Here is a 27,950-nt window from a genome sequence, read left to right on the forward strand (position 1 = left end):
TTGTGACCTGTATAACCGTCGCCCCCTCGGAGTTCAGAGGGTCAAAATAACATTTGGTGTCACGTTGCGTTGGCCTCGGGCTGCTGTTGGCCCGGGTCGGGCCCCCGTCCACCTGACAAGAGTCTGGTTTCAGACCTCGACCCCAGGCTACTCATCCGGAGGTGCTTTTAATGAGAAAATATTTCAGCTGCGTCAGCTCCCCGAGCTCAATCGTGAGATGTAAATATTTCTAATTATATGACCCTTCAATCAAGTCGAGATTATAACCATAATATTGTAGCGTTTTAGATAAGGAAAACACCCGGTTGACGGTAAAACGTCTGTTTAATGAGCAATAGCTGCGAGCATCAACATAAACCCCAACACCATATGGTGTAATATATTACGTGATATAGATAATATGGTTGCACGCCGTTGATGGTCATGAAGGGGCTACTGTAGTTTTTGACCTGAAATGTATCTTCATTCAAACCAAAAAAGTTCTTGCCCACAATCTTGCTAACATTACCGGGGCAGAACGTTTCAGGCTAATGTCGCAAGTTTGATGCTAACACTAGCGGCTCACCTTCCACTTTTAATGTGAGCGATCTGCTACGTTAGCATCCAGGTGCTGTCCAACAATTACGTTGTTGATTGTTGCACAATATAAGCTGTATTTTTTTTTTTTAGCATGTTAACGGCTTACATGCTAGCTATACCCCTTAAGAATGGCTTGTAAACAAAGGGTTCAACATGCCAGGGAAACTTTTTGCAAGTCCCTAAACTTCTTCCCTCCACAACTGCGTCCCACATTGGTGAGAACAGAGAAAATAATAATCTAAGAGACCTTTATGAACAGAAATAGTCCATTATTGCCAATAATGTAAAAGGAAAAGTAATCTAAAAATAAAAGAACTATGGCTTAATAAGATCATAAGATATTTATTCTTTTTAAACTCAATTTTAACATTTATTTATCTGAAATGTGTTTTTGGGTAATCATGTAATAATTCTGTTAGTAATTCATCCAACTTAACTCATGCCAAAATAATTGATAAATCAAATAAAATATATTTTCCTGCTATCTGTGAAATTAAGACTCGAAGGCCTTCTGGAAATTACAATTCAGCACAGACATCTGAAAAATTTGCAAGACCATCCAAAAGTGGCAATGCCTGAAAACCGAGAGAAAGATCTAAAAAAAAAAAAAAAGACAGAGAAATATGTTATATTTATAGATAATAATATATTATGAAACCACCTTGAAAATCAACTAGAAAGAATCTAAAAACGTAAAATTTGTTTCGTGTATTAACGTATTGATTCTGTTCTGTAATTCATTCAGCCTAACTCAGAGAGGGAATCTGGAAATAATTATTCACCGACAAGATTTCTTAACATTCAGTCAGTGACTCACTGACTTTGGAAACTACAGTTCAGCACTTCATCCCTGTCCAAGACACCTAAAACGTTTGCAAGACCTTCCAAAATTGGCAATTGAAGACAAATGAGAAGAGAATTAAAAAAAAAAAAAAAGTATAGAGATCACCTCTAAACCAACTAGAAAGGATATAATAATTTGCAGCGAAAGAAAGTAAAAAATTGAAATGACTCTCCGCGGTGAACGCCTGAGGCTCTCGGCGCTGTCTGAAAAAAAAGCGGAAAAAGTTTGACAAAGCCGGAGAATAAGTGACATGTGGGTAAAAGGCAGAGGAGAGCGGCGGCTCGTCCGACTCACATTGAGAGTTTGATCACAGAGGCTCGGCGGGGAGCCTCAGGCCGCCGCTTTCATCTCCCGCTCCTCATCATCAATCAGGGCCCGGCTCCTCCAGGACTCCTAATTAATCACCTCCCCTTCTCAGACATTCATCGTGTCTTCCGACCAGCCGTCGGAGGCCGGGGCATTTGTCTCGCAGCAGGCGTTCTTGTAATTTTCTCGACGAGTTCCTCCCGGTTTGGATCGAAAAAAAAAAAAAAAAAAAAGCCTGGGGGGGCCCTGCAGAATGAAAGAAAAAGATGAGCATCAACATGGTTAGCCAATTTATCACTCGGTTCATTTTTTTTCTTAAATTTAGAGCTAATAAAATGCATCTATCATTTTACCGATGTGGCTCAGTTGGGTGAGTGCGAGTTCGCCCAATCGGAACGTTGGAGGTTTGATTCCCGGCTCAGTCGTGGCTGTGCGCTGTGCGCTTTTACAGGTTGCTGCTCAGATCCACACACAGACCAAAGACTCTGCATCATAAACAGGGATAGAGTTCTTTCTCCAGCCCGAACAAAAGGCGCGGTGGCATCTTGCATGCTGCTGATCTGACCAGGGGTCTCCAGTCAGTAGTCTCCAGACTATTGACTACTCCAAACTACTCTCCAGAATCTTTGGATGCATAAAGAACAAATGATACATGAGGACTGAACCTGATGGGGCTTCACACTCCGATCTCAGGTCAGCGGTCTTCGCACGCATAAAGAACTGGCAGGGATATTTATGGACTAAATCTGACAGAAGTTCACACTCCGGTATCTGGTCTGCAGTCTCCAGATGCATAGGGAAAAGGCGAGACTACATAGGGACTAAGAACAATGGGGGTTCACGTTCCAGTCTCCTGAGGCACGGGGAACACATGGTGATACTCGGCGATGAAACCTGATGGGGGTTCACTCGCCTGTCCATGGTGTCCGTAGGGGTAGAGAACAAGAGGGGATACTCTGGGACTAAACCCGAAGGGGGTTCGCACTCTAGTCTCCAGTCAATGGTCTCCAAATGCATAGGGAACAGGTGAGGGTGCGTAGGGACTAAGCCCAACAGGTTTGCAGTCCGGTCTCAGCTCAGTGGTCCCAAGATGCATCGGGAACACGCAAGACTATGTAGGGACTAAGGCCAATGGGGGTTCACACTTCAGTCTCCTGATGCACAGAGAACAAGCGGTGATACTCAGGGACTAAACCTCATGGGGGTTCACTCTCCTGTCCATGGTCTCCGTATGTGTAGGGAACAGGCAAGGCTACGTAGGGACTAACCCTAACAGGTGTTTGCACTCTGGTCTCAGCTCAGTGGTCCCCAGATGCATTGGGGACAGGTGAGGCTACGTAGGGACTAAACCCAACGGGTGTTCACACTCCAGTCTCCTAGAGCACATGGAACAAGCGGCGATACTAAACTTCATGGGGGTTCACTCTCCTGTCCATGGCCTCCGTATGTGTAGGGAACAGGAAAGGCTATGTAGGGACTGATCCCAACAGGGGTTCGCACTCTGGTCTCAGCTCAGAGGTCTCCAGATGCATGGGGAACAGGTGAGGCTACGTAGGGACTCAGCCCACCGGAGGTTCGCACTCCAGTTTCCAGATGCAAAGGGAACCAGCTGGGATACTTAGGGATTCAACCTGATGGAGGTTGGCACTCCAGTCTCAAGTCAACAGCCTCCTATCTTCAGATGCATAGAGGTTTGTCAGGACGCGTGGGGAAGATGTGAGGATTGAGTGAACCATGACCCGGCAACCAGTGACACTGAGGCTCTTGTTTTTGAGTCCTCCCTGATTACCAGTAATTTGTGGCAGCCGTGCATGTCCTTGGGCAAGACACTGAACCTCCAGTTGCTTCCCATGGCCTGGTTAGCGCCCGAATGGCAGCTCTCACTGTAAGCCTGCAAGAAAGTGTTATACAAGAGATGCCATTCACTCGTAACCAAAATGATTTATTTGCAGGGGTAAGACATTTTTCGGGAAAAATCGAAAAAGGAGTACAAAGACCCCAAAAAATGAATCTGAAAATGTAAAAAGAAAAGGCAACGGATCATGACGATATTTACATCTACAGACCAGATTAGCGGTGAAGTCCTTTTGGTGTTAAATGTCGAGGGTCCCTGACTGCCTCGCGGACCGTGATTGGAAAAGTTCTCTAAAAAAGGTACAGAAATTGTCCTTCACCACATCCCCTCGTGTTATTTTGCTTGGAGTGAAACCCCTTTTCGTGATCAGGAGCTGGGTTATGTCTTTTCACTTCAGGAAAAGTGCAGGAAAAGTTGCAACACTTTTTTTTTTTTTTTTTTGCTCCAGTCTCCAGCAATGATTAATGTGGATAAAGACAAATGTCTGTGGCGAAACCCTGACTTAATGGCTTGGGAAAAAAAGAAACAACATATATCTTGGAACGTCTATTCCACCTGGACATGATGGATTATAGCGCAGCAAATAAAGTAAGGTGGACAAACAAAAGCTCCACTTGGAAATGTACATTTTTCGTTGTTTTTTTTTGCGTTTGGATGAAATAGGAAGCATTTGCTTCCCATTAATTCCCTGGATCTGAGATGATGGATATTTTGCAGGTATTTGGGAAGTTAGTCACGTCCGGCTTTGGCACTGAAACCAGGCCTTTAAAATGTGGATTTTTTTCGGCTTTGGCGCTGAAACCAAGCCTTTAAGATGTGGATTTTTTTTCAGAATCCACAATACGAGAAGATGTCCCGGTTTTAACTTAATGTTATGCATCTTTTGACTATTTATTTAAGCGGTCCTCCATAACACCATAATAGTGATATCAAAAAATAAATGTTGATGAATCAGGACAAGAAGGTCAAACTTTGCTGCGTTTGAGAACGAAGGAGTGTCTTGGCCCCCCGGAGAGGAGGAGACGCTTGAGGGTGAATCGATGCAACAAGTCCGGTTAATAATAAAAAAGCCCTTTAACGATGTTTCTCGAGCTAAACTCAGAAAATGCCGGCCGTCCGCCTGGCCGGAGCGCCTTCTAATTACCGGGGACTTCGGTCGGGAGGCCAACGGCCGATCGATGCGAGGAAGGCAATTCGATCCGCTTTAATTGTCCGGCTCCTCGCAGCAGTCACTCGTCTTCACGGACACGGCGGCGCGCCCGGCGGGAGACTCCTCGCCGCCTGCTGGGAGACAAGCAGCACCTGAGCCGGACTGTCAGAACGGCAGATATCATCAGAGTCTACAGAATCCGACCTTGATATCTGACATATCATCTGCAAGGCGAGATCAAAACGGTTTTATTCTCTTTCAGAAGAGGCTTTTTAAACTTGGCTCTTTCATTTTTTTTCCCCCCACACGAGTTATGAGTTTGAGTATGAAGCGAATCTGTATATATATGTATATATATATTTTGGCCTGCAGACCAACACCCACAGGCCCTGGACCAAAAACAACGGAGGCAAGACGAAAGAAACACAGGATTAAAATATGTAACCAAAATTTAAAATAATAAAGATAGTAGTATTTTTTTACGCTGAAAAAAATACAGTGCATTTAAATCAGATTTAATTCATCTCGTGTTATTGACACGCGATGCATAAAAAATGAGAAGTCGTGACTGTACACTTGATTGTGTAAACTTTAAATTTTAGCAGGATTGAAGCTAAAGCTAGGCTGGCTCCAGCTCAGTTGGTCGATTCGCGGTTCTTCCTGTATGCATACCCAAATGCCCTTGAGCAAAACACCTGCAGTGCAGTTTGCGCCTTGCGTGTGTGTGTGTGTGTGTGTGTGAGTGTGAAAGCGTGAATTGAGACAATTCCATTCGATCTAGAAAGGCGATATCGGCATCTTGCACGCCGCGCTGGTTTTCCAGCTCTTCAAATTTCAAAGACCCTCGAAGCAGGATGTCATTTTCTCAAGATGTAAAGGTGGCACCTCAAAGTGACAGGAAAACAAATTGAAAGAAAGGCCATCATCTCGCCTGGGTTTTTTCGGGAAGGCGGTGTCCCCGGGATGCAAGCGTCTCTGTCCGACCCCGACAGTCGCTCCTTGTTCCTCCGACCCATTTGACTGTTTACGCGGAAATAAGAGGAGATGAAGACGGAGGGCGACAAAAGAGTGGGATGAGTTAACCTGGGGATGATGGCTCCGTCATCTGGACCAGGAGGGGGGAAAAAAAAATAGGAGAGACGCCGGGAGGAAGTGGAAAGGCAGCGGACAAAATTGCTGGTGCATTGGCACCGAGCGGGAAAGAGCCGGAGGCCAGACGGGAGGCTGGGCGCCATTAACCACGTCTTCTCAGAGAGCGCTTGGCAGCGAATTTACATATCTAAGGCTCTTTAACTTCCGATGCCGCTGCCAAGTTCAGCTCTCACCGTATTTTCCGCCTCACTTTGTGCGAAGCCGGAGCCGTTTCTCCCCGCGCTGGACTTTCCATTCGGGAAAAAGTCGCCACGGGGTTCAAACTGTTCAAAGTGGCGGGGGTTCCTCTGTGCATCTGGATTCGGTGAATGCAGATCTGGGAGGGGGGTGTTTTTAAATTTGGTCGTCTTTTCGGGCGATTGCTCCGTTTTTCAATTCTTACGTAACTTTACATCATTTCTGGCTCATCCTTAGACAATACTGTCTCTATGTTCATGAGGTTCTTTGGCAAAGTTAAGATAAATCAAGCTGATACTCAAGATAATATTGTGAAGCTAATTCCTTTAGCTATGTATATAAACACACACACACATATATACATACATACATAGTAGAACCTTACGGACGCCCCTTATCAAGAACAAATAGGCCAACAAACAAAGTTTTTGAACATTTGAATCAACCCATGATTCACAAACAAAAAAAACGACAAACAGCGTTGTAGCGTCGCTGCGGTCGTGCATGCTACTCCACTCCGTTGTTTACATCAGTCATCGTTGAGTTCTCGTGCTACAATATAAATTTAGCCTCCTTATGGCTCCTGCTAGTGAAAGCGGGGTTAAGAATAACAGTCGATCTGAAGAAAGGAATAAAAGATAAACGTGAGAAAATTGTTGGTGTTACAGATTCCGCCAAGCTTTACGACACGGCTAAATCAACCGTCTGTACAATTCTGAAGAACAAAGATGCGCTAAAGACAGCTGATGTAGCTAAAGGGGCGACTACGTTAACCAAGCAAAAGTCTCAAATCTTGCCGAATAGGAGGAAGAGGAGGCGGCACAAGAAGATGAAGAGGAAGTCAGGGTGAACAGAAGTACGAAGTAAGAAGGGAAACTCGAGCCGGAAGACGGGATGAAAGTGCGACGAAGGGCTGGCGGTGAAAGAGGGAGGTCGCACTAATCAGCTCAACATCACAGAAAAGGAGGGATGAGACATGAAACAAGGGAGAGGAAGGTCTTCTCTTGAAGCTGAAGCAACCTCTTCATCAAAAGCTGCCGGGGCGTGTTGTTGTGCAGACGTGTCTGGTCGGGGCTCCCTTAATTTTGGACGCGAAAGAAGGATGAAAGTCAAAATGGGTCTTCAGGTTGTTATTCACCCTTTTTTTTACATTTTGGTTTTGTTCCTGGTTGGACTAAATATTAATTGCAATTCACTGATTGATTAACAGATTCATATCGAATTGCAAGATAAGTCTTCTTGTATTTTTTTTTTTTTTACTGTGTTCACACCCAGTTTACGTGGACTCATCTTTTAATTAAAGGTGCTTTTTTTGAGGTTTGTGATATTTACCTATCCAGATTAGATTTTCCATCATGCTCTCACTCGCTGTGAAAAAGAAAGGCGATTAATGATTCTTAATGCCAAATTTTAAATAAATAATAAATTAATCAGTTCAATGTAAAAAAGGATCAAAAATCGAGAGCCTTAATGACAGTTAAAAAAGGTGTAAAGAATGAGAGCTTATGGTTGTATGGAACTTCAGCTTCAATTTGTTCGAAAAACGTCAAAAAATAATTTACATATAATTCACACATGATGAAACTGTGAGTAGTATTTAAACATGCAGGAAACTTCATAACCCTGTTAACATACACAAATATATATACACACATGTCTTTGCACTGTTTACATCTTGTTGCAATAATAAGGATGAAATTTGTTTTGGGTATTTTTACCTAACTGGCTTCACTGTGGACAGCAAAATAAGAATGTCATTGTACAGGGAAGCAGGTTTTGACAACAGACACTTTGAATCTTAAATCTTGAATACAGCAGAACCTCAGCCTACGCATTGAATTTTTTCTTTGACGTTCGTGAACCGAATCGATGTTTCCCATTTAAATCATTGAAAATCCCACCGATCCGTTCTCAAGCTCCCCAGAAAACATACTGTACCCTTTTGAAACTTTTTCATGGGGTTCTTTTGGCAAAAATACAGGCAAGAATTAAAGCTAATCTAATTATTACTGTGTTTCTGGGGTACTTTCTCTTCTTGCCAGCACCTGTACTCAGCATTTCCTTCACTAAATCAGCAAATGTAAAGACTTCTTGCATATGAGATCCTCGCGAACACTATCTCAAGCAGTCTTTTATCAGCCCAAACTAAAAATCACTTTTCTACTTCTTCGTAGACTTTAGACCTTGGCTTCGTTAATGTGGTCGCCCTTTTAGCCACATCAGCCATCGATAGCGCATCTTAGTTTTCCAGAACAGTATAGACGGTTGAATTATGACGGTGATCTGCAACACCAACACCGCTCTCATGTTTAGCTCTTATTTCTCTCTTCAGATAGACTGCAATTCTTAACACCGCTATCACTCGCACCTTTTGACTGTGTAGGAAGCCATAATAAGGGCTAACTTACAGAAAAAGCAACCTTACAAAAGGACATAATGGAGAACAATGTAAACAACGCGGAGTAGCAAACACGTCTGTCACTCCGCTACAGCAGCACAACACAGAAAGCCTGTGAGTCAATTTGTATGTTTGTATTTGTGTTCGTGCGTCGAAAACTCTGTCGGTTAATTTGTTATTTGTTCGCGATTAGGGGCGTTCGAGGTTGCACTGTAAGTTAATATAACGTGCGAATGAGAGCGATTAGTTTGCATTTCTCTGTATTTGGGTGGTGACGGGTCCGGGGTGAACCCGCTTCTGGCCCAAAGGCAGCCGAGAAAGGCCTCACTCCCTCCCGGCCTGCGTGCAGGATAAGCGGAATCGATAGTGATTAAATGAAAGTTAAGTCTGAAATGAGGATGGTATCCGTGGGCGCTCGTGCAAAACTTCATTAGTTTTCACCTTTGTTTTAGCGGTCGCTGCACGTGTTGACTGGAATGTTTATCTAAAAGCTTTATCTTTTGTTTCACGTCTGAAGTGCAAACATCTTTACCTTTGTTCAAATCTGTTCGTTTTTCCAACCTTGCAAGGATGCACTGCGTCAGCCTCCGCGCAGATTTAGGGATTAAAGCGATGGGGGAGCAGGATTTACACACAGACCGCAAACTCTAGGAGAAAGCAATAAAGCCCCCTGTGAGACACACACACACACACACACACACACACACACACACACACACACACACACACACACACACACACACACACACACACACACACAGATTATAAAACACACAGTTCATCATTCTGACTTTCTGTCTGACCGATACAAAAGGGCCTTTGTGTTGGATCAATCTCTGCGTTTACAAACTTCGCCAGCTTCTCCGCACAAAGTTTCTGGAATTAGGTAATAAAAAAAAGGCATGTTGAAATTTGTCCAGCAGCTTTTAAAATTGTTTTTTTTCTCTTTCCCTTCCATACTCCGCAGCAGATAACAAAGGGCTTGTATGTGTGGTTGCTTTGCGGTTTGACGGGAATTTTCAGGTTTACTGAGCAAACACTCCAAGAGCTCCTACAAAGTATTTTTAAGGGCTATCAATAGGTTTCAGAGGAGTTTATCGTCCTAGGCAAATATGATAGTTATTATCTCCTCAAAAAAAAAGGATTGTCGAATAAAAAATAAATAAATTAAAAACACAAACACGATATTGATATTAATATAAATATTCTGAAAATATTATACTGAAATACAACTTTATTCCGTCTATTGTAAATCAATTGTTACACACGAAAACTTGATCACCGACATCTAGTAATCATACTTCAGAAAGTGTTGCAGTGCTGGGGGTGAGGGTGACGAAAGTAAAATTTTGTTGATAGGAATCTGAATACGAGTGTGAAAAATATTTCCCAAAATAGTTTTGCGTGTACATATTTGCCCTGAAACAGAAACCTGCTCCTTAAACCATTAGAGTGTATCTTGTTTGCTTTTTTGGCAGTGTAGTAATGCAGGAATACCATCATTAGTAATCCCCGTTACGATGGTCCTTTTCAGGAAATTAATCCGAGGAGTTTCGATTTGGTTAAACACACATTTCAATTAGACATTTTTCCAAAATGTCAATGACAGGTGTTGTTTGAAGACTCCCATGGTTCTTGTTGATAAATCTGATCCAGTGGGACTGGACATGTTTATTTTCTTGGCATTCAAGGAATTTAAGCCCTGAGAAGGGTTTAAATTGACTCTAAGGGGGGTCGTGCGACTCCAGGACCCAACCTGTCCTCTGGGCGACACAGCGAAACAGACATCATCTGACTGCTGCGGGAAAGTTGTTTGACTGATAATGGGAGAACAATAAAACTACAGGGGTTTCAGGAATTCCTTTCCTATGGCGTAACATATGTCAGAACTCTCATAACACCAAAAAGAAAAAAAAAAAAAAAAAGCACCCATACGAAAAAAAGGGAATGTAGCTTAATTCAGAATGGCGTACAACCGGCAAATGCAAACAAAGCCTCTTCCTACCAGCGCAACGACGTATTCAAGATTTGAAACTTATCCCGTCTGCTCCGCCCGTAAACTAGTTTCCATGGGAAATTTGTTTTCACGTCACAAAAGCCATATGTCGGAATGACGGAACAAAGCTTTTTTGATTAAAAAAAAAAAAATTGGAGCTGGCGACATTACCATGAAACGCTGTAAGTTGAGGACTGTCTGTATTTTGTTTAGAAATTGGTTAAATTATCTGCTGCGTCCCCTTAGCAGCATCATAACATCCTTTGTCCGGTAACCTGGACTGTTCACCTGTCAATCATAGGGCCAATCATATAGACATCCAACCGTTCAACATCGCTCTCACACCTACGGACAACTGAGTGTCTTTGGCGAACCTGGTAACTGTTTTTTGGACCGTGGAAGGGAGATGGAGAACATGCCTGTAGCTGGAAAACCCTCATGCTGTGCAAACATATTAAATAATTGTCAAAATATAAGCCGCACTTTCTGGTAAGCGTTCATGAAAGGTCCGTAATTTCCAAACTATTGAAGGAAGGAAATCCTGAAGGAAATTGTTGAGCCAGAGTTACAAGAAAAACATAACAGTAATAAATAATACTAGAAAATTGTATAAAGAGTAGAAAATGTAATGAATGTGGGCCGTGCCGGCTAAAAATAACTAAATAAATATATGTGTACATTTACAGGCCGCACTGGTCTGTAAGCCGCAAGTGTCCATATATTTACACAGAAACCTTTTTGTTTAACGTTTAATTAAATACATATCGGTAACATCCACGAATGGATACTTGAAATGCTTTTTTCCAAACAGTGCCTATAACACGGCTGATTAAAAAGATTAATAATTAATAACACAAGGAGAAGTCCATCAATTTTCCATCCCTGCTTTGTCCTACTGCAGCTGATCGCTATCTTGGCCTTCCTCCTGCACACTAAAACCATTCGTTATCTTCTTCAGCTTCGGAATCCAGCAGCCTCACAATTTCACGGTAATTTCATTGGTCCGATGAGACAAGGCTAAATGTTTGGCTGGCATGAAGCTTGTTAGTCCCCCAAAAATCCATAAATCAGCCGCATCATTGTTTAAGCCGCAGTGTTCAAAGCAAGTGTAAAAAGTAGCCTTTTCACAATATTAGGATACATACTTTTCCAATCCACGGAGATTCCCGTGTGAACGAACCGCACCTCCGGCTGGTATTTCGTTTTGAATGTCAACATCGAGATGACCGCCTTCGTAATTACTCCGGGTCCGCGCAGAGTTAAGTTTGAAATCTTGAGAGGCTCTTCAGACTGGAGGGGTTTCTGCCACACTTCAAACTTCACCTCATACATTTACAAGAGAACCAACGAGTGTGTGCATTGGACACGTCCACGGCGACTGGGGATTCGGGCCAGATGCTTTTCAAGTGTTCCCGTCAAGAGGGTGAAATGATAAAAATGTCTGACAGCAGTTATTTCACACACCATACACACTCCCGGCGTGTCTAAAATATCAAATACCAGCGTGTCCTGAAGCTCGGGGTTTACTTTCCCGAGTAGGGAAGCAATCGGAATGGATTGTGGGAAACATGAGACTCCACACGGATTAACGGAGGCCGTGTGGATGTCGATGTCTACTGTAAGGGTGGCCGACCAGTCAGAGACTAACTGCAACACTTTTACGCATGGGCACATTTGAATTTCCCCCGTCCCTCCCTCTCACTCTCACTCACATGCAGACCTCTGCCAACCCAGATTTACTGTGACTGTCACAGATCAATTGACTCCTACTTTATCACAAACCATCGCATGTTCTCACACACACACACAAACTCTAAGTTCAGCAAAGTCTACGAACAAAAAAAAAGGAAAAATTCACAATGGCTTTTTTTGGTTAAAAATTGATTCAGTCCCACCTATTCATAAATCTTGAAAAATAAAACTGCTTATATTTATTACCTGTCTATTGAAAAAAATTCTTGCTTTTGATCGGATTTATAATGCCTCCAAAAACATTTTCCAAACTTTCTGGACGTTAAATATTCCACATCCCCAAAAAAATCAATTTTTGTGAACTATTTTCATGTCTTCTATGCAAAGTTTGCACAGCATTGTTTTTACCAAAATTACCAATTCAATTAAAACTGAACAAAAAGGCTTCTCACAAATTTATCTTTAGAAAAACCTTTTTTCTCAAAACTAACATTTATTAATAGCGGGTTAGAATTTGTTTTTTACCGTTTTTTTTCTTTAAACATGCATGTTGCTTAGAGGGACTTCTGGCATTCTTTGCCCCGAACAATCTTTTTAAATCTGGTTTGCAAAAAATGTTCCCACTCTGCTAAGATATCCCTGGTTACCAAGACATTATTGTCCAACTTCAGCAATATTTGTACCAAAACAATTAAATCTCTCAACATATCTTATAAAAAATTGTAAAAAAAAAGGTACAACCGTAGGCCGCCATTGTTGTTTACATCGCAATGCTGTCTGGGTATTGATGTCACGAGATTGACCTGGACTCAGTCCCGTTCATTTTACCTGGCGGCACAAACACAGTTAAGTGTGCAACCCTTCCTATTTGGACTCGAGACGTGAGCGAGGAGGATAGAAGATAGAAAACAAAACAACCTTAAAAATGAAGACGAATAAAGATGCTAAGCGGCAAGAGTTGGCTAAAGATGCAGGTGTGCGTGAGCTAACGGCATTGCTATGCTAACAGAGAGCACGTCTCTTGTAAGGAGCTCTGCTTTCCATCCTGGCTGTTCACTGTAGACTTACGGAGTTGAGCTGACTGACCAGGTGACTCTTGTCAGCGTCCTCCATGATCGGGCCGGTGCCCGGTCTTTGGTTATCAGATGCTAATTGTGCAATAGCGGGTTGTTGGCATCCTTGCAGGGTAACATCCAGCGTCTCCTGCCTTCTCTAAGCAGGCTTCACTTGTTTCCCGAGAACATTTTGTCTGTTTGAGAAAGAAAACTGTAGGATTGGCATTTGGCTTTAGCTGTCCGTTTAAAACTAGCAGCACCTGTGAAGTCTTTCAGCAACTTAGCTAAGCTAAATCCATCTGAGAAGCGGTCAGAACACAACTAAAGTTGTTAACATCCACAAGCATTTTCCCACTCCTTTCTTCTCTTCTTGTCCCTCAGACAGCTGTGTAGACTAGCATCAGTCCTTTTATTTCCCTTGGACTGGAAACTGCACCCAAAAGCAACCATATACTGTATAAGCATTATTACCGTGTATGCTGCTCCGTACCAAGCAAAAGAAAACACTCACGGGAAGCCAAAGTGAACATAAGTCATCAATCCAGCATGCATTGCGCTAGTAAAACTAGCCCCTGGGTGAACATAGGTGTTTAAAGAATTAATTCTTTATGCTTTTTAAACAACACATTCTGGTATGAAACAAAGAGTCAATTATATTCTTATCTATTTGTGCTGCGCATGATTTTCCCACATGAACATTTGCATCAAAAACGTATGTGTACGCGAGATGAAAATCCCATAGCCTTCTGAACTCTAGCTAAGCAAAGTCGCATACAGATACATTTAAAAACAAATTTGGCATGAACGTCAGAGCCACATGAAACAGGGCAAAGGTCTGGTCTACCACCATGACAGAAAGCTGAGGCCGATCCAGATTGCGGTTGGCTGTGGGTACAACACAATATGTGGCAGTATTTTACTCAAGGAGACCAGCAGTCAGCAAGGTTACCTTGAAGCATCGAGGCTGCCGGTTCATTCAAAGTGGTCGACTGGGCTCCTCCTGTTTGGGCGTCTTCACGTTCTCCCTGTTGCTGCCTGGGTTCTCTCCGGGTTCCCCATCTTTCTCCCACAGAAGAAATGGTCTGCAGAGAGGGAGAATGATTGGCTGCGGACCTGTGATCGACAGGTGATCAATCAGGGTTAAACTCGGCCACCGGCCTCAGCGGCAGCTGGATTTGGCTCCAGCCGACCGGGAACCCGCTAGCCATGATAATCAGCGTAGATATTGGAGAGGTTCCCATGATGTGATGCGTGAATTAAAGGTTTGACTTCCAGCGCATCTTGTCACCGGCTTCCAAATGGCTCCCATTATAGTAACAGGACACTATCCACTTTTTTTTTTAATGGACCTTTACAAAAATAAAAAATGTGGGAACATCACCTGTCACGCCTCGATCCGATACAGGATCCTCCCGCGGAGGGACGGACGGAGGCATGAGATCACCGCGTTGGCAAAGTCGGCCTCTTTATCGACTCGGCGGCCCCAGGCGGCGAAGTGACAAATAATCCAGAGAGAATTGGGGAGGTCTGACGGCGCCGCCACGATAACAGCGGTCAGCTGTTTTTTGTTAAAGGAGGAGGGACAGGACATTGTCTGCATTAAATCAGACCCAGAGCTCAGTGAGGGCCTTAATCCGACACAGCAAGTGAAACAAAAATGACTGGGGGCTCATGTGTGGGGGGGATCTGGCGGGTATCCAGCCACGATCCTGCAGAGGGTGCATGTTGATTCTTTCATAATTACTTTATATACTAAATATGTGTGCAATGGCAGCTTTCAACTGCAGGTGTATTTTATACCCTCAAATCATCCAACTATTTGATTTACAATCATCTTCCAGGCTCAGTTAAAAATGGGCAAGCTGCTTATCTGGTGACCTTGGACATTTCATCAGGAAAAGGACTCTTGGAATTAAATGCAATCAGTCAAATGCATAATGGGCTACAAAATCGCAAAAAACAGTTTGCCCCTAGACTTCTAATGTAAATAATGGGGACAGAAAATACCCATCAGTGACCTTCAAAAAGTGAACAAATAAAAAGATAGCAACCCCAGGAAATGTCTCAGTGGAAGGTTCCCTGATGAGAACATCATTGAGGGAGCGTTATGAAAAAAAAAAAAATGAATCCGATGCTTCCGAATTTAATCAACGAAAAGAAAAAAAAGGGATGTCTGATTGAGGCGCCCCCGAGTCGTGTGACCTTGTCATTGCCAAGGAGAGCTGATAAGGAAGAGGGGATGAGGATCCAGCCCATCACACGAGGACCCCCGGCGTTCAGGCCTGCGAGCAGCTAACCAGAGGATTCTTCGAGACGGCCGTGATGTTCCTGCCACGGTTTTGATTTTGGACTCCCGTGTTTTAAATCACAACAAATAAGTCTGGGACTTTTTTCTGTTCACCTCATTGGATGGTTTATTGCTTTTTTTTTGGCTTTTCTTAAGAGTCTTTGGTTTCCTGCCCTCGGCCTTGTGTGTTTCAGCGACATTTGCCGATCATTGCTGATTGCCTCATCTTTGGTCCAGTCAGCTCTGTCATGTCCACCAGTCTCTTGTTGTTAAGGTAGTTGAATTTGTGTCTGGGTTCAGTCCTTTCTCCACATCTCCTCTGTTCCCGTCTACGTGAAACATAATTTTCTCACGACCGCCTGAAATCCGTAAGTCAATTACAGATAGCTAGTTTTATCCAGAGCAATTTGGCCTCTTTGTCAATGTTGAGTCTTCTTTGCATGAACCGAAAGGGATGGGGGGGGGTGTCCGTTGCTGTGGTAGCCACTGAGCTTTTGAGTCACTGCAGGTCCGCCCCAGTCTTTGTGCGCTTTGAATACGCTCTTTCAGCGCTCGTTTCACACTCGCAGGTTGGCATTTGGACCTGGAAGCATGGCAGGGGGGAAGGCTTTGGGGTGAGAAGAGGCGTTGAGGTGGAATGCAGGTGGAGCAGGTGGAAAAAGGTAGCCTGAGATGATGTAGATGCAAAACAGGCTGAATTCAAAGATGACATTTAACTCCTACATGAAGGGTGAGCGGGTTATATCAGACTTTTTTTTTGGAACTGACAGAGAATCCTTTTTTTTTTTTTTTTTTTTAAAGCTCCAGTTCGCTTTGTTTAAAAAAAGGGCAGCTCGAGTGGAACTCCCAGACTGACATCAACTTTGCACTTGGCAGCCAATATCCAAACACTCACAAATCTCCTCCGCAGCCAGCAGATAACTGACGTGATGTCTTCTACTATGTTGCTATATTTAGCTCGGATGAAACGTCTGCCATCGGGAGGTTGACGGCCCCATTATGATGTTTACAAAGAGCAAATATTTCCACTCATTCATACTCATCAGCGCAGCGCAACAGGGCTGTAGGTATTTTTTTTTCTTAAATCTCATTCCCAGGAACAGACGTCACCCTAGACCTCCCCATATCTTGTTTCTTCATATGTTCTATATTTAGCTCCATCGCTTTTACTTTTTACGAAAGTAGGCAACTTTGTCGATCCCACTAGTTTTCAATCATAAGAGTGGCAGAAAAGCATGTTGGACTGGTGCAAGACATGTATGCTAGCTGTGAGACAGAGGTGCGGTGTGCTGTAGGGGTAACAGAGAAGTTCAAAGTGGAGGTGATACTTCATCAGGGATCAGCTCTGGGCCCCTTCTTGTTTGCAGTGGTGATGGACAGGCTGACAGATGAGGTTAGACAGGAATCCCCATGGACCATGATGTTTGCGGATGACATTGTGATCTGTAGTGAGAGCAGACAACAGGTAGAGAAAAATCTAAAGAGGTGGAGGTATACTCTGGAAAGGAGAGGAATGAAAGTTGGTCGCAGCAAGACAGAATATATGTGTGTGAATGAGAGGAACTCCGGTGGAACTGTGAGGCTACAGGGAGTGGAGATCAAGAAGCTGGAGGATTTCAGGTACTTAGGGTCAACAGTCCAGAGTAACGGAGAGTGTGGAAAAGAGGTGAAGAGACGGGTCCAAGCAGGTTGAAATGGGTGGAGAAAAGTGTCAGGGGTACTATGTGATAGAAGACTTTCAGCCAGAATAAAAGGAAAGGTGTACGAGACAGTGGTGAGACCAGCGATGATGTATGGACTAGAAACTGTTACAATGACCAAAAGACAGGATGCAGAACTAGAGATTGCAGAGATGAAGATGTTGAGGTTCTCTTTGGGAGTGCCCAGGATGGATAGGATCAGGAATGAGTCTATCAGAGGAACAGCACATGTTAGATGTTTTGGAGAGAAGGTCAGAGAAGCCAGACTGAGATGGTTGGGTCATGTACAGAGGAGGGATAGAGAATATATTGGAAGATGGATGCTGGAATTGGAGCTGCCAGGCAGGAGGTCTCGAGGAAGACCAAAGAGAAGATTTATGGACGTAGTGAAAGGGGAGATGGAGTAAGTTGATGAGAGACAGGAGGATACAGAGAATAGGGTTAGATGGAAGAGGTTGATTTGCTACGGCGACCCCTGAAGGGAAAAGTTGAAAGGAAAAGAAGCTATTCGAAGGAATTGTGTTATCCTCTCAGCTGAGATGTTCAAGTTGAAATTGAAATAGCCAACAGATGTTATGTTGATAACATGAGAAATATTTCCTTTTTCATTGAAGCGTGAAACTTTGATACTTTGGTGGCCTGATCAATTTTGGGAATGTTGAGAAATGATTTTAAATAAAGTATCACAAAGCATTTTCTGCATCAGCATCACACCTGGTAACCAAGGTGAGGTGGACTCTAACTTCTGCAGTCCTAGTCTGGTGATTTTCTGACGCTGTGCACAGCAGCCACTGAGCAGGAAGGATCAAAAAAAAGATGCAGATTTAAATTTCCAGAATATGTCGTGTAATCTTTAATTTAGAGAATCGCTTCTAAGTGTTGCCCTCCCTGCTGAGTAGCTGCCGCCTTGCTGTCACCCTGGTAACGGCACCGCACTGTGTCTGAGCATTAAAGTAATCCCAGGCCATGCTCGCTTACGGTCAGAGGAAACGTGTCGTCCCCTGAGAGCCAGAGTCCCGAGGTGAGAAGGGGTTGGCAAACCAAAATGGAAAACCACAAATGTGCCAAAAACTGTGATTCGAATAATCTAAGATTTATTTCGAGGCCTCAATTCCAGCCATCCAGTTGTCCACATGGGCAGATGGCTTGTCGGTCACAGTGCCAGATATACAAACATCCAATCACAGGGGAAAGAACGCTATCGCCACTGCACATGAACACAGAGTAGCCGAGGCAGGAATTTAGGACGGGCAAGAACCTCAGGTACATACCTGGACGGTCTCCGAATAGCGATCTTGGCACTGCAAGTGTGGATCCAACTGCTTTTCCAGGAAACGTCCGCCCTCTGTGGTTGTGCAGCTGGATGGGCATCGGCGCCCCTTATTCTGACCTCAAGGACGAACTCGCTGTGGAAAGATCGATCATTTGCAGAACTTTGGTGCTGTCGGGGGAGAGCGGATGGTCATATGTGGTTCTGGGATGGACGGGCATCAGCGTCCCCCCTGACCCTGCGGCACTGGAAACAGACAAATGGATTATTTTTTGTGTCCTAATTGTGAAATCTTTCCAAGAACAATCTGGGTGACGGCACCTGCATGATAAGTGTGTTTATGTGTGGGTGCGAAGGTGCGTGCTTGTGTGTGCAGATTGGAAAACCTGAAAAAAAATACCACCTTCATAAAAATAAACAGTTGGAGATTACAGTTTTATTGTTTTGCTCTAAAACACATACCGGTACTTAAGTATATTCTTTGAAAGTAACAGATATACTAACTTTCTTTTAGTTCCGCTACATTTAAGAACAACATATTGGACTTGAACAGAGAGCAAACAACTTCCATTGCAGCATAAAGATAATAGCTGGCAAAAAAAAAAAAAAAAAGTAATCGATTTTTATCAAGAAAAGCAAAACCCTTAACATCTCGTCAAATACTTTCACGAGGAAAATGTGACTGCATGTGTAAACGCGTCTAAGACACTGGCTTTGAGAGAAAATCAAATAACCTCTGTAAACACATTGACGGTAGATAAACTGATGTCAGTCAGCCGTTGGTGTCTGTAAAACTTTATGCCAGAATGAGACGGAACAAAGGAGGAGCGGGAAAACCTCAGTGGGAAATGAAGCGACCGTATCTTACAGAAGGATTGGATTTTGGCAAATCTTCAGCATCTCAGCCGTGGGAAGGTCGAGATGCTTCGCTCCACTGGAGTGGACAAGTTTTCATGGTCAGCTCTGGAACAGGGAAGATTAACACGGCTGAACTTCGGCTAGTTTGGGCTTGAGTGTGTGTGAGCATGTGCCTGGGTGGTTCAGGTTTCAGACAGACGACTCATGACTTTCAGCATCAGTTCCTCCTTCCTGTGTTTGCCGCTGACATGGACTCCTCTCTCCTTCAGCCAGGCAAGCAGCGTCGCAGCTTTCACCTTGGACAACTGCAGATGGGAAGAAGAGAAGTCCGGGGTGAGATCCGAAGTCCCCACGGAAACTCATCATTAGTAAAACAATCCCCCTCACGCCTAGTTTCTGCAGAACGGCCCTTCCATTTACACAACAAGCCGCCATAAGCTCGACCCGCCCAGAAACCTGGCAGTTATATTCCGAAACCCCCCGTGGGTCATTTGAACTGAGGAAGCCTCTCGGATGAGGGGTGAAACGTCTTCAAGTGAAGAAATTCACTTGCCAAGACAAGAATATTTTGACAAGAATTCACCGCGGTCTGGATGACTGAGAACCTCCACAGACAAGGCGGCAAAAATATACTTCAATGAAAAAATATACCATTGATACATAACCCAAAAGGCCATAATTAAGTCATAATATGAGACTTTTAATCACTGACTGAATTGAAGTTAAGGTAAAGTACTATAACAAATAAAAACATCAATCCCATAACTTTTTGCTTCAAAGTTTTTTCATATTCATGCAACTTCCCACGATGCCTGAGGAAGCAGCCCCTCGCCAGAGGCTACTCGTCTTATATTTACCCTCTTAATAACAGCTACTTAACTGGCTTATCATATGACTGCATCCCTCACATCAAATCATGCATTCTCCTCAAATACTGACCCTATTCTCAGATCATTATGGGGGGGGGGGGGGCATGTGAGCGTGCACGCACCACGGCGATTCATCCGGATCCGAGTCTGGACTACGGGTGTTTGACCCTGCATTCGCCTGGATTTAAGAAACCGAGACTGTGGAGCGCTCCGGTTGAATAGCGTGAGACAGAAAGTCCGACTGATGTACGGCTGCTGAACACTCACAGGTTGCAGCTGTAAAACTGATGAATGTTGTTATTAATCTGCGAGGCTCCTAACCCCTGCCCACCATCCATCACTTTAACGGTCCCTTCCTCCTCGGAGAGGATGTTTGTCGGGAAACGAAGGCTGACTGGACGCCGCGCGTGCGATTCATCACACTAACACACTTTAATGCATCACATTAATGTGCACAGGATGTTTGCGAGGGAAGCTACAGCTGCACACACGGTAGGAAAAGACACACTGCAGGTTGATTCTGTCTTCGTGTCTGAAATAAAATCACCGGTTCTCCTCTCATTTCATTATTTTGGCCCTACGGCTCATTTGTGCCCCTCAGAGGCTGAAATGTTCACAGCTGGATTTATGGTTTCAAATCCTGTGCAGCAGTAATGGTTTCAGACAGCTCCACTGCAGCCTGCTAGTGAGTAAACAGAGCGATAGCTGATTAAAACACTGCTTATTTTCTAATTATATCCGCAAGCATGTCTAGTTTGCGTTGTAGACTCCGACCCCAGATTTCAATAGAGCGAATACACACTTTTAGCTTGCGGCGAGGTGACATCAAAACTATTTTTAGCCTTTCGACCACCGTGTCTTTGTCATGTCTGGTTTCAAATTATCTTCTTGAAATCTGAGAGGGATTGCGCCAAAATACACAACTACATAATCTCCCAATGATGCTGGAAGTTCATGTAATAACGATACTTCGCAAGAGTGGACTTGGACATTTTTATGGGTACTTAAAGCAGCATTTACACCATGAGAAACTCTTTTGTATCTGCTGCTTGGAAACGTTCAGGACTTTTAATTTTTTTTTTGTCCGGAGCAACAAATTTTTCCATACAAGACCAGGAATATTGATTCCACTGCTCGGAACCCAAACGTTTCCACTCTGATCCCGTGGTCTTCAAAATCCCAGGCTCCAACGGGAGATTTTTTAAAGTAAAATTGCCCAGGTTCCTGAAATCCATTAAGCATATTCCACTCCTCAGACAGTGAAATATCGAATTCTCGCACTAATTATCTTTTTTTTCCTCTGCCTGTCCAGGAACCTGGAAGCTGACACCTTCAGCATCAATGAGACACAAACCTGACTGCTCCTGGCCATTTTCTCCACATTGACCTCCTCGGCTCTGTGCGCCTTCGCTTTGGACTCAAAAACAACCGCCTGAAAGAACAGATTATAACACAGTTAAACAACACCATCGCTTTGCAGAAAATCGAAGTATATCATCTAAGATGAAGCATCCAAGGTCATTAACCAAGTTTGCAGGATAGGGATTATTATGAAAAACATTCGATATATAGTTTCTGTCATTTTGGAAAACAAAGTCTAAACATGAGCATGGGTGTAGTTTCAGGCCCCTGACTGCATAAAACCCCTTGTGTTTCCTGAAAAGGGAATTTTTGAGGAAACCCTGGCCCAAGTGGTGTTTAGCAATCAAATTCTTCAGGCAAGTTTGGAGCCCGCCTGCATGAAATTGACACTCCACCTGCAAACGGTGCCCGATTCTTGGGGAAAAGGATGTGCAGGCTTTTTAATCAGTGCGATCCCGGATGTTCCTTTGCTCTCAAATCTATTGGTAACAGTGTATTTGCAATGTAGTTTCTTTTAAGTCTATATAACTTGATCCCATTTCGGTGTCGTGTAAAAGAAATAACTGTGAGTGGTCTATAAATTCTGCTCTAATGGAATCCTGCAGAACAAGTAATTATTGTAATGTGTCTATTTTTTTTACCTATTCTGCCCTACCCTGGCATGTCCTTAGAAATAACCACAATTCACTGAAAATTGAATTAAACAGAAAAATCTTTGAATGTTTGCATTGGGTTCTGCAACTAGTTTTTTGGAAGTATTGCAAACATTTTTTGTATTACAGTGATAATGATAGTTATTGTGCAGCTTTAAGAATGAGAACTGTTTTATTGCGCTGCAGAGGATTACCTGTAGAAATCATTTTTGTTATGGAAATTTGGCTAGTCACTTCCAACAGGTCAATAAAAGATATCATGAATAAATAACTCTGCAAAACTCAAACCAGGATGAAGCTTTGGCCGGACTCACCCTCTTCCTGTATTTTGTCTCTGAGGACGCTGGAGGCGGAGGATCTGCAGCTGACGCTCGCTGTGATTCCGTCCCTTTAAGGTTCCAAATGGGTTTGCAAGCGCTACTTTTGTTGGTGCTGACAGCCGTACGCTGCCTGGTTTTGGGGGTGAGCATCTCCCCCGGCTTTGAGGCGTGGGGGAGGACGGCTTTTGGCTTAGACGGTGGGCTGAGACTGGTGATGTGCTGGAGTTTGGAGCAGCAGGGCTGTGGCTGAGGGTTGGAGCTGCCGAAGCGAGGCTTGAAGCGAGGCACGGTAGGCGGAGGAAGCAGCGAAAGGCAAGAGATTGAAGGAGATGAGGCAGGTGTCTTTATCATCAGACTCAACCTCCCTCGCTTATCACCTTCCACATTCGCATGTTGCTGAAGCTTCTGCGCCCGCAGCTGGGCGACATTCACGTGGCGAGAAGGTTGCTTGTTCTTGAAGATGGGAACCAGTCTCGGGGCTGGCCTTACCGGCGTTTGAGTCGGGGGACAAAAACCCGGGTGTGATGGGGTTTCACTGGGGGGAAGAAGAGAGGGAAGGTCTGAGGAGGTGGGGAGCGGCGAGGCTGGCGGGAAGCTTGTGAGAAATTGGGTTGAGAAAGACAGGGGCGGAGTCGAAGCGGAAACTCTTGAGGATATCAACGGCCAGCCTTCGTCTCCTCCGAGCCCTCCCTGATTTCTCTCAGAGCTTTTACCCGGTAACCCCTGAGTTGCAGCCTGGTGGGAATGAGGGGTTCCGGCTGGAGGCTGTGACCCTGGATAGGGTTCAGGAGGAGGAAGAGGAGGGAGCTGGATGTGCACTGGCCTGGACAGGTTGACCTGGCCAGGACTCAACACCTGAGGAGGAAGAAAAGGATGAATGAATGCAAAAATATTCAATATAACGATGGATTGTGTTTCTCTCCTCAGAGCTATTGATTGAACTATTGTGTCGGCTTAGTTTTATTTGGTCATTTGGAATTAAAAGAAGCCTGAGCCGTCATCACTTGGCGACAACTACCCCTAAACCAAAAACTAAATTAAAAAAACAGATAGATTTCCCTGAGATGCGAACTACCCACATTGATAAGGAACCTCTGGCGTCTGTGCACAAATAGTTTGGGGAAAAAAAGCAGCATGGGATTTAGACATTGAATGCAGGTGCAGGTGCAGGTACTCGCACTGGTATAGACCCGTAATTATTTTTTGAAGCAGGGTTTATTTTGAAACAAGGGGTCATCCATATTTTTAGGTCAGGTTCGCTGAGCGACCTGCTCGGTCATTTCAAGACCTCTCCTCATGCAGGAACATCAGCAAAGTCCTGAGGAAAAGTATACGGGAAAGACGGGAAAAGACAACCTTTAGTACAGAAAAAATTACTCCGACCTGCATGCAAACACGCCGGGTCAGTCTGGAATTTATAATGGTGTTTAACGAGTGAGCATGCAGGTTTATATATTTGTTTTTGTTGTTTTTTTATTACCTGGGAGAGGCCATTTTTGTTTGAGGCCCTCGGAATTTTTCATGAATAAAACTCCTAACCTGGCCAAACTCAATTTTGAATACCCCAAATTTAAATGTAGTTTTGTTTTGTTGTAGTGATTGACAACAGTGATGATGATGTAAACATGGTTCTCTCAGTCATTGCTGATATATTTCTTTTCTGTTTTTTGAAATAATGTTGATACCTCTTTCAAAAAGGATATCACTTTGCAGATTGTTAGGATACATACTGGTTGAGGGAATTTGTGAAAAAAATGCAACATTTTTCTGAAAACTTGGTTTAAATCTGTTTTTTTGCACAGAGAAAAAAAACCTTTCTCTTCTTCAACAAGAGCCAGCTTCAAGAAAACTTCAATTCTGCATTTTATGGTTGAAAATGAGCCCAGCTGAAAAACTACCAATATTTCACTTCATCGGCCTCTGCGGATGCTTAGAAGTTGCCAAGATCATAAAATAAGGCTTAATCTTAACTCTGTGAATAAAAAAAAACCACCAGTCTTGTGCAGGTGGAGGCATAACTTGGAAGTTTTATCTATTTCATTAAGGGTTGGATCTACAAGGATCAGGAACGGTGGACAAAGAGAGATGTGTTTCATATTATTTGGTTTAATTTCAAGGAAAACAATGCTGCCCACTCCATAAAAATGAAAGATGCAGTTCTGAAAGCGCCTCTTGAGAAAACGTCAAATCATGTGACCCCACGTAATATTTCAATTCCGGATGCTGAATCCTGTCTCTTAAAAAGGAAGTGGGAGAGTTAAACCTCCTAAACGGTTCCAGTGGAGAATCACTTGCACATCTAAAGATCACTGTTACCGTGGAGATGGCGGAATACACCGCTGAGCACTTTCCGACTCCAGAAATAAACTAAATGTCCTCGCTTTCATTTCATTTGTACCAAGTCACCAGATGGTGTGAATTTTAGTCTCATTAATTAAGAATGTAAGTGAGAGCGGAGAGCCTCTGCGTTTCAGGCCGTGTAGCCATCGGTACATCCGGCCATAATAAAGTACAGTCCTTGTCATGGTTGCCGTGGCTCACCGCTTGACTGAAAAAGCAGGGCCTCTGGGAAGTAGCGTTGGACCTCTAGACCGAATTCATGTTCGGGGGCAAAGATGTGCTGTGTGCCTGTGTACCTGCAATGACGCGGCAGTGTTCAGGCTAACTGCGGGGTAACAGGGTTTTTCTGTGAGTCGAGCGGGGAAGCCACACACGCTCCGCAGTTTTCCCCTGAGGTCCACGAGGAACGAGCACAGCGTCCCCTGCAGGTCGGCCCGGGGGCAGCGCTGCACAGGCTGCAGGCGGATGCAGCTGAGCGGGTAGCTGTGGACGGTCGGGTTAAAGAAAAGCTAGAGTTTAGGATTATTTCCAAGACCGAGGGCATTTCGATTTTTTTTTGTTTCAAATTTTTCTTCAGTCAATCTGAAACAGATCTTTTATTTAAGATTCAAATTATCTTTTTAATTATATTTCAGTAAAGTTCATTTAAAGCACTTTTAGGGTCATTCCTGTCTGAACAGGTTTGGGGAAGTTTTAAATAGGTGTATCACGAGGGCAATGAGTTTCAAGACATTCGGAATCTAGTTGGGGTAAATTAAAAAATACATTTTTAGACCTTATTGCTCAGTATGCATAATTTACACGGTTAGATTCAATATATGTAATTAGAACTTAAACTACTCTGCGTTAAATCCCCCGCAGTTTACAATTGTGTCACTCACGATGCTTTCCGCAGCAAAGACAAGGGTTCTATAATCCTTTTTTTTCCATTTAAGAAACTGGCCTTGATCATTTTCTGCATGTTGAGTTATAAAAGCAGAATTAAAAGAAATGACAATAAAATGTCCAAATAATTCGCATATTCACATAAAATGACCACCAAGATTGTTGCTGGGTAGTTATGCAACATGATATTTACCGATATTCACTCGCTCAGATTTAGATCATTGCGTCCATGAGCCGGATTATAAAAAACATAAATAGATGAATCTTATAGTGTTTTATTGGCCTTAGTTAATCTGCTGAATCTACAGACGGCAGGATACGTGAAGAGTTGCTCCCCCACCAGCTTGAAGTAAACACTACAGTACACCACCTCCTCCTCTGCAAGATGTGGTAGCAGGTAACCATACTGAGGAAACACACAAAAGCTCTGTCTTTAACTGGTTTTAAAACTTGTTCACGGTCTGTAACCTGAAAGTACAATATTCAAAATGTACCATATTTTCATGAAGATATTACAGGATTTTAACTTTGCGAATAATTAAAGTCCCCTTCTGTTGGAAATACTCCCATGTGGACATCCTTGTGAATGGTAAAAGTTGGATCTGGTATCTCTATGTACGTTTATCATACGCGGCTAACATTATAACTCCAACCTTAGAGCAGCAACAAAGTGCTCGCACAAAATTTACCATAGAAACAAAAAGCCGTGCCCCGAGACTTTTCCCCATGGCAGAAAATCTGATCTCTGGATGTGTTTTGACATCTTATCTTAACCTGCTCCAGAGTGTTTTTTTGGAATGCTTTTCTTGTGAGATGGATCAGCTTCTTGATCCCAGGGTTAAACTTAACTTACTTCATTCACCTATAAGCCCTGCTCTGGTGCAGGACTGAACTGTGTGTGTTTGTGTGTGTGTGTGTGTGTGTGTGTGTGTATTGTACCAGGCGATTCCAGTGGCTCTGCAGGGCTCTGTAGGTCTTAAAGGGCCCGTCTTTGGGGGGCTGACGTCTGATGTCCACGATCTGACCTTTCTTCATGCTGAACTCGCACACACACACACACACACACACACACACACACACACACACACACACACACACACACACACACACACACACACACACACACACACAGACGGTATGGTAACAGAGGCGTTAGAGAAGGCAGTGGATGCTCTGAGTCTCAGATACAGGCTCCTAAACCATCACGACCGCAGTGCTGCAGCGCTCCCTGTTGGTCACATCCAGTATTTCATCAAATCAAGCCCGAGCTTGCAGAACTTCTTGTCTTGTAGCGTAATTGGACAGTTGAAGTTGCTTACCTGGGCAGGACATGGCACCAGATGGCTCCGCCAATGGAGGAGTGGTCCAGGATGCTGCCTGGGTCAGTAGCGAAGCGCCGCAGCACCAGTGGGGAGAGGCCAAAGTCCTGCAGCTGCAACAAAAAAACACCTTGTTTTTTCTCAGCTCTGATATTCATCTGGATCGCCGCCGGTCAGTTTCTTCAAGTTTATCAGTTCATACTGGAGATGATTATCATCTTCATCTGCATATTTATAAAAGCAATGCCTGTGGTACGGATATATAATGCACCAAGTTCAAAATGTTATTTTATCATATCTTGTAATTTATTCAAATCCACATTTGTTAATTTTGAAGGCGGCTCTGATTTGCAGGTTAGTTCATAAGTACACACAGAGATTTGTGTGTTATTTAAAAACCAGCACCTCAAAATTAAAATGATAAATCCTGGAAAATAAAATGGATATTTTTGCAAGAGCACCTATGAATTAGCTGGAAAAACGGAAAAAAAATACACCATTAAGAGCTTTTTTTTTTCTTTTGCACTGTCAAGAAAAAGTTAAACCTTTCCCATCCCTTCCGAAGAAAACACATAATTGTATTTCATCTGTCCTACGTATTTTTTATGCAGCTCCATCCGTCGGGGTAAACCTGGTATCTGGTGTTTAGCGACACTTACATTTTTTGATATTAAAATGAATTCAAACATTCACCTGTGTTATATTTAAATGCATGGATTACAAATCTGTCACAGACTATAATCTTAATCCAGGTGTGTTCTGTCTTACTGTGACCAGGGGCAGTCTGACTGTGCTGGCTTCGATGCTGACACACGACTGGCCCTCGGTGGTATTGAACTCCAAGCCTGACGCACACAGACACACACCATCCAGGCAGTGTTAC

The 27,950-nt window shown here is 43.5% G+C and overlaps 1 protein-coding gene across 1 annotated transcript; it reads right to left on the minus strand.

Annotated features, from left to right (window-relative positions):
* Nucleotides 1-18,860: 18,860 nt before the first annotated feature.
* On the minus strand, nt 18,861-27,906 carry c8h18orf63 (chromosome 8 C18orf63 homolog). Its single transcript, XM_086150675.1, has 6 exons — nt 27,836-27,906; nt 27,068-27,180; nt 26,688-26,784; nt 22,518-23,378; nt 21,543-21,620; nt 18,861-19,624 (listed from the first exon to the last, which is right to left on the minus strand). The coding sequence occupies exons 3-6, from the start codon at nt 26,781-26,783 to the stop codon at nt 19,502-19,504; spliced, it is 1,158 nt and encodes a 385-aa protein (XP_086006801.1). The 5' UTR covers nt 26,784; nt 27,068-27,180; nt 27,836-27,906; the 3' UTR covers nt 18,861-19,501.
* Between the last annotated feature and the right edge of the window lie 44 nt (nt 27,907-27,950).

This window comes from Fistularia commersonii, chromosome 8 (assembly GCF_037954325.1).
Source record: "Fistularia commersonii isolate RoL2024-O1a breed Wild chromosome 8, RoL_Fcom_v1.0, whole genome shotgun sequence".
NCBI classification, from domain to species: domain Eukaryota; kingdom Metazoa; phylum Chordata; class Actinopteri; order Syngnathiformes; family Fistulariidae; genus Fistularia; species Fistularia commersonii.

Excerpts from the sequence above, each read along its gene's own strand:
- c8h18orf63 (XM_086150675.1), bottom strand. The coding sequence starts at position 26,783 with ATGAAGAAAGGTCAGATCGTGGACATCAGACGTCAGCCCCCCAAAGAC. Across the intron at positions 23,379-26,687 it reads AGAGCCACTGGAATCGCCTG|GTGTTGAGTCCTGGCCAGGT; the intron begins GTACAATACACA and ends CTTCCTCCTCAG. Across the intron at positions 21,621-22,517 it reads AGACAAAATACAGGAAGAGG|GCGGTTGTTTTTGAGTCCAA; the intron begins GTGAGTCCGGCC and ends CTGTTCTTTCAG.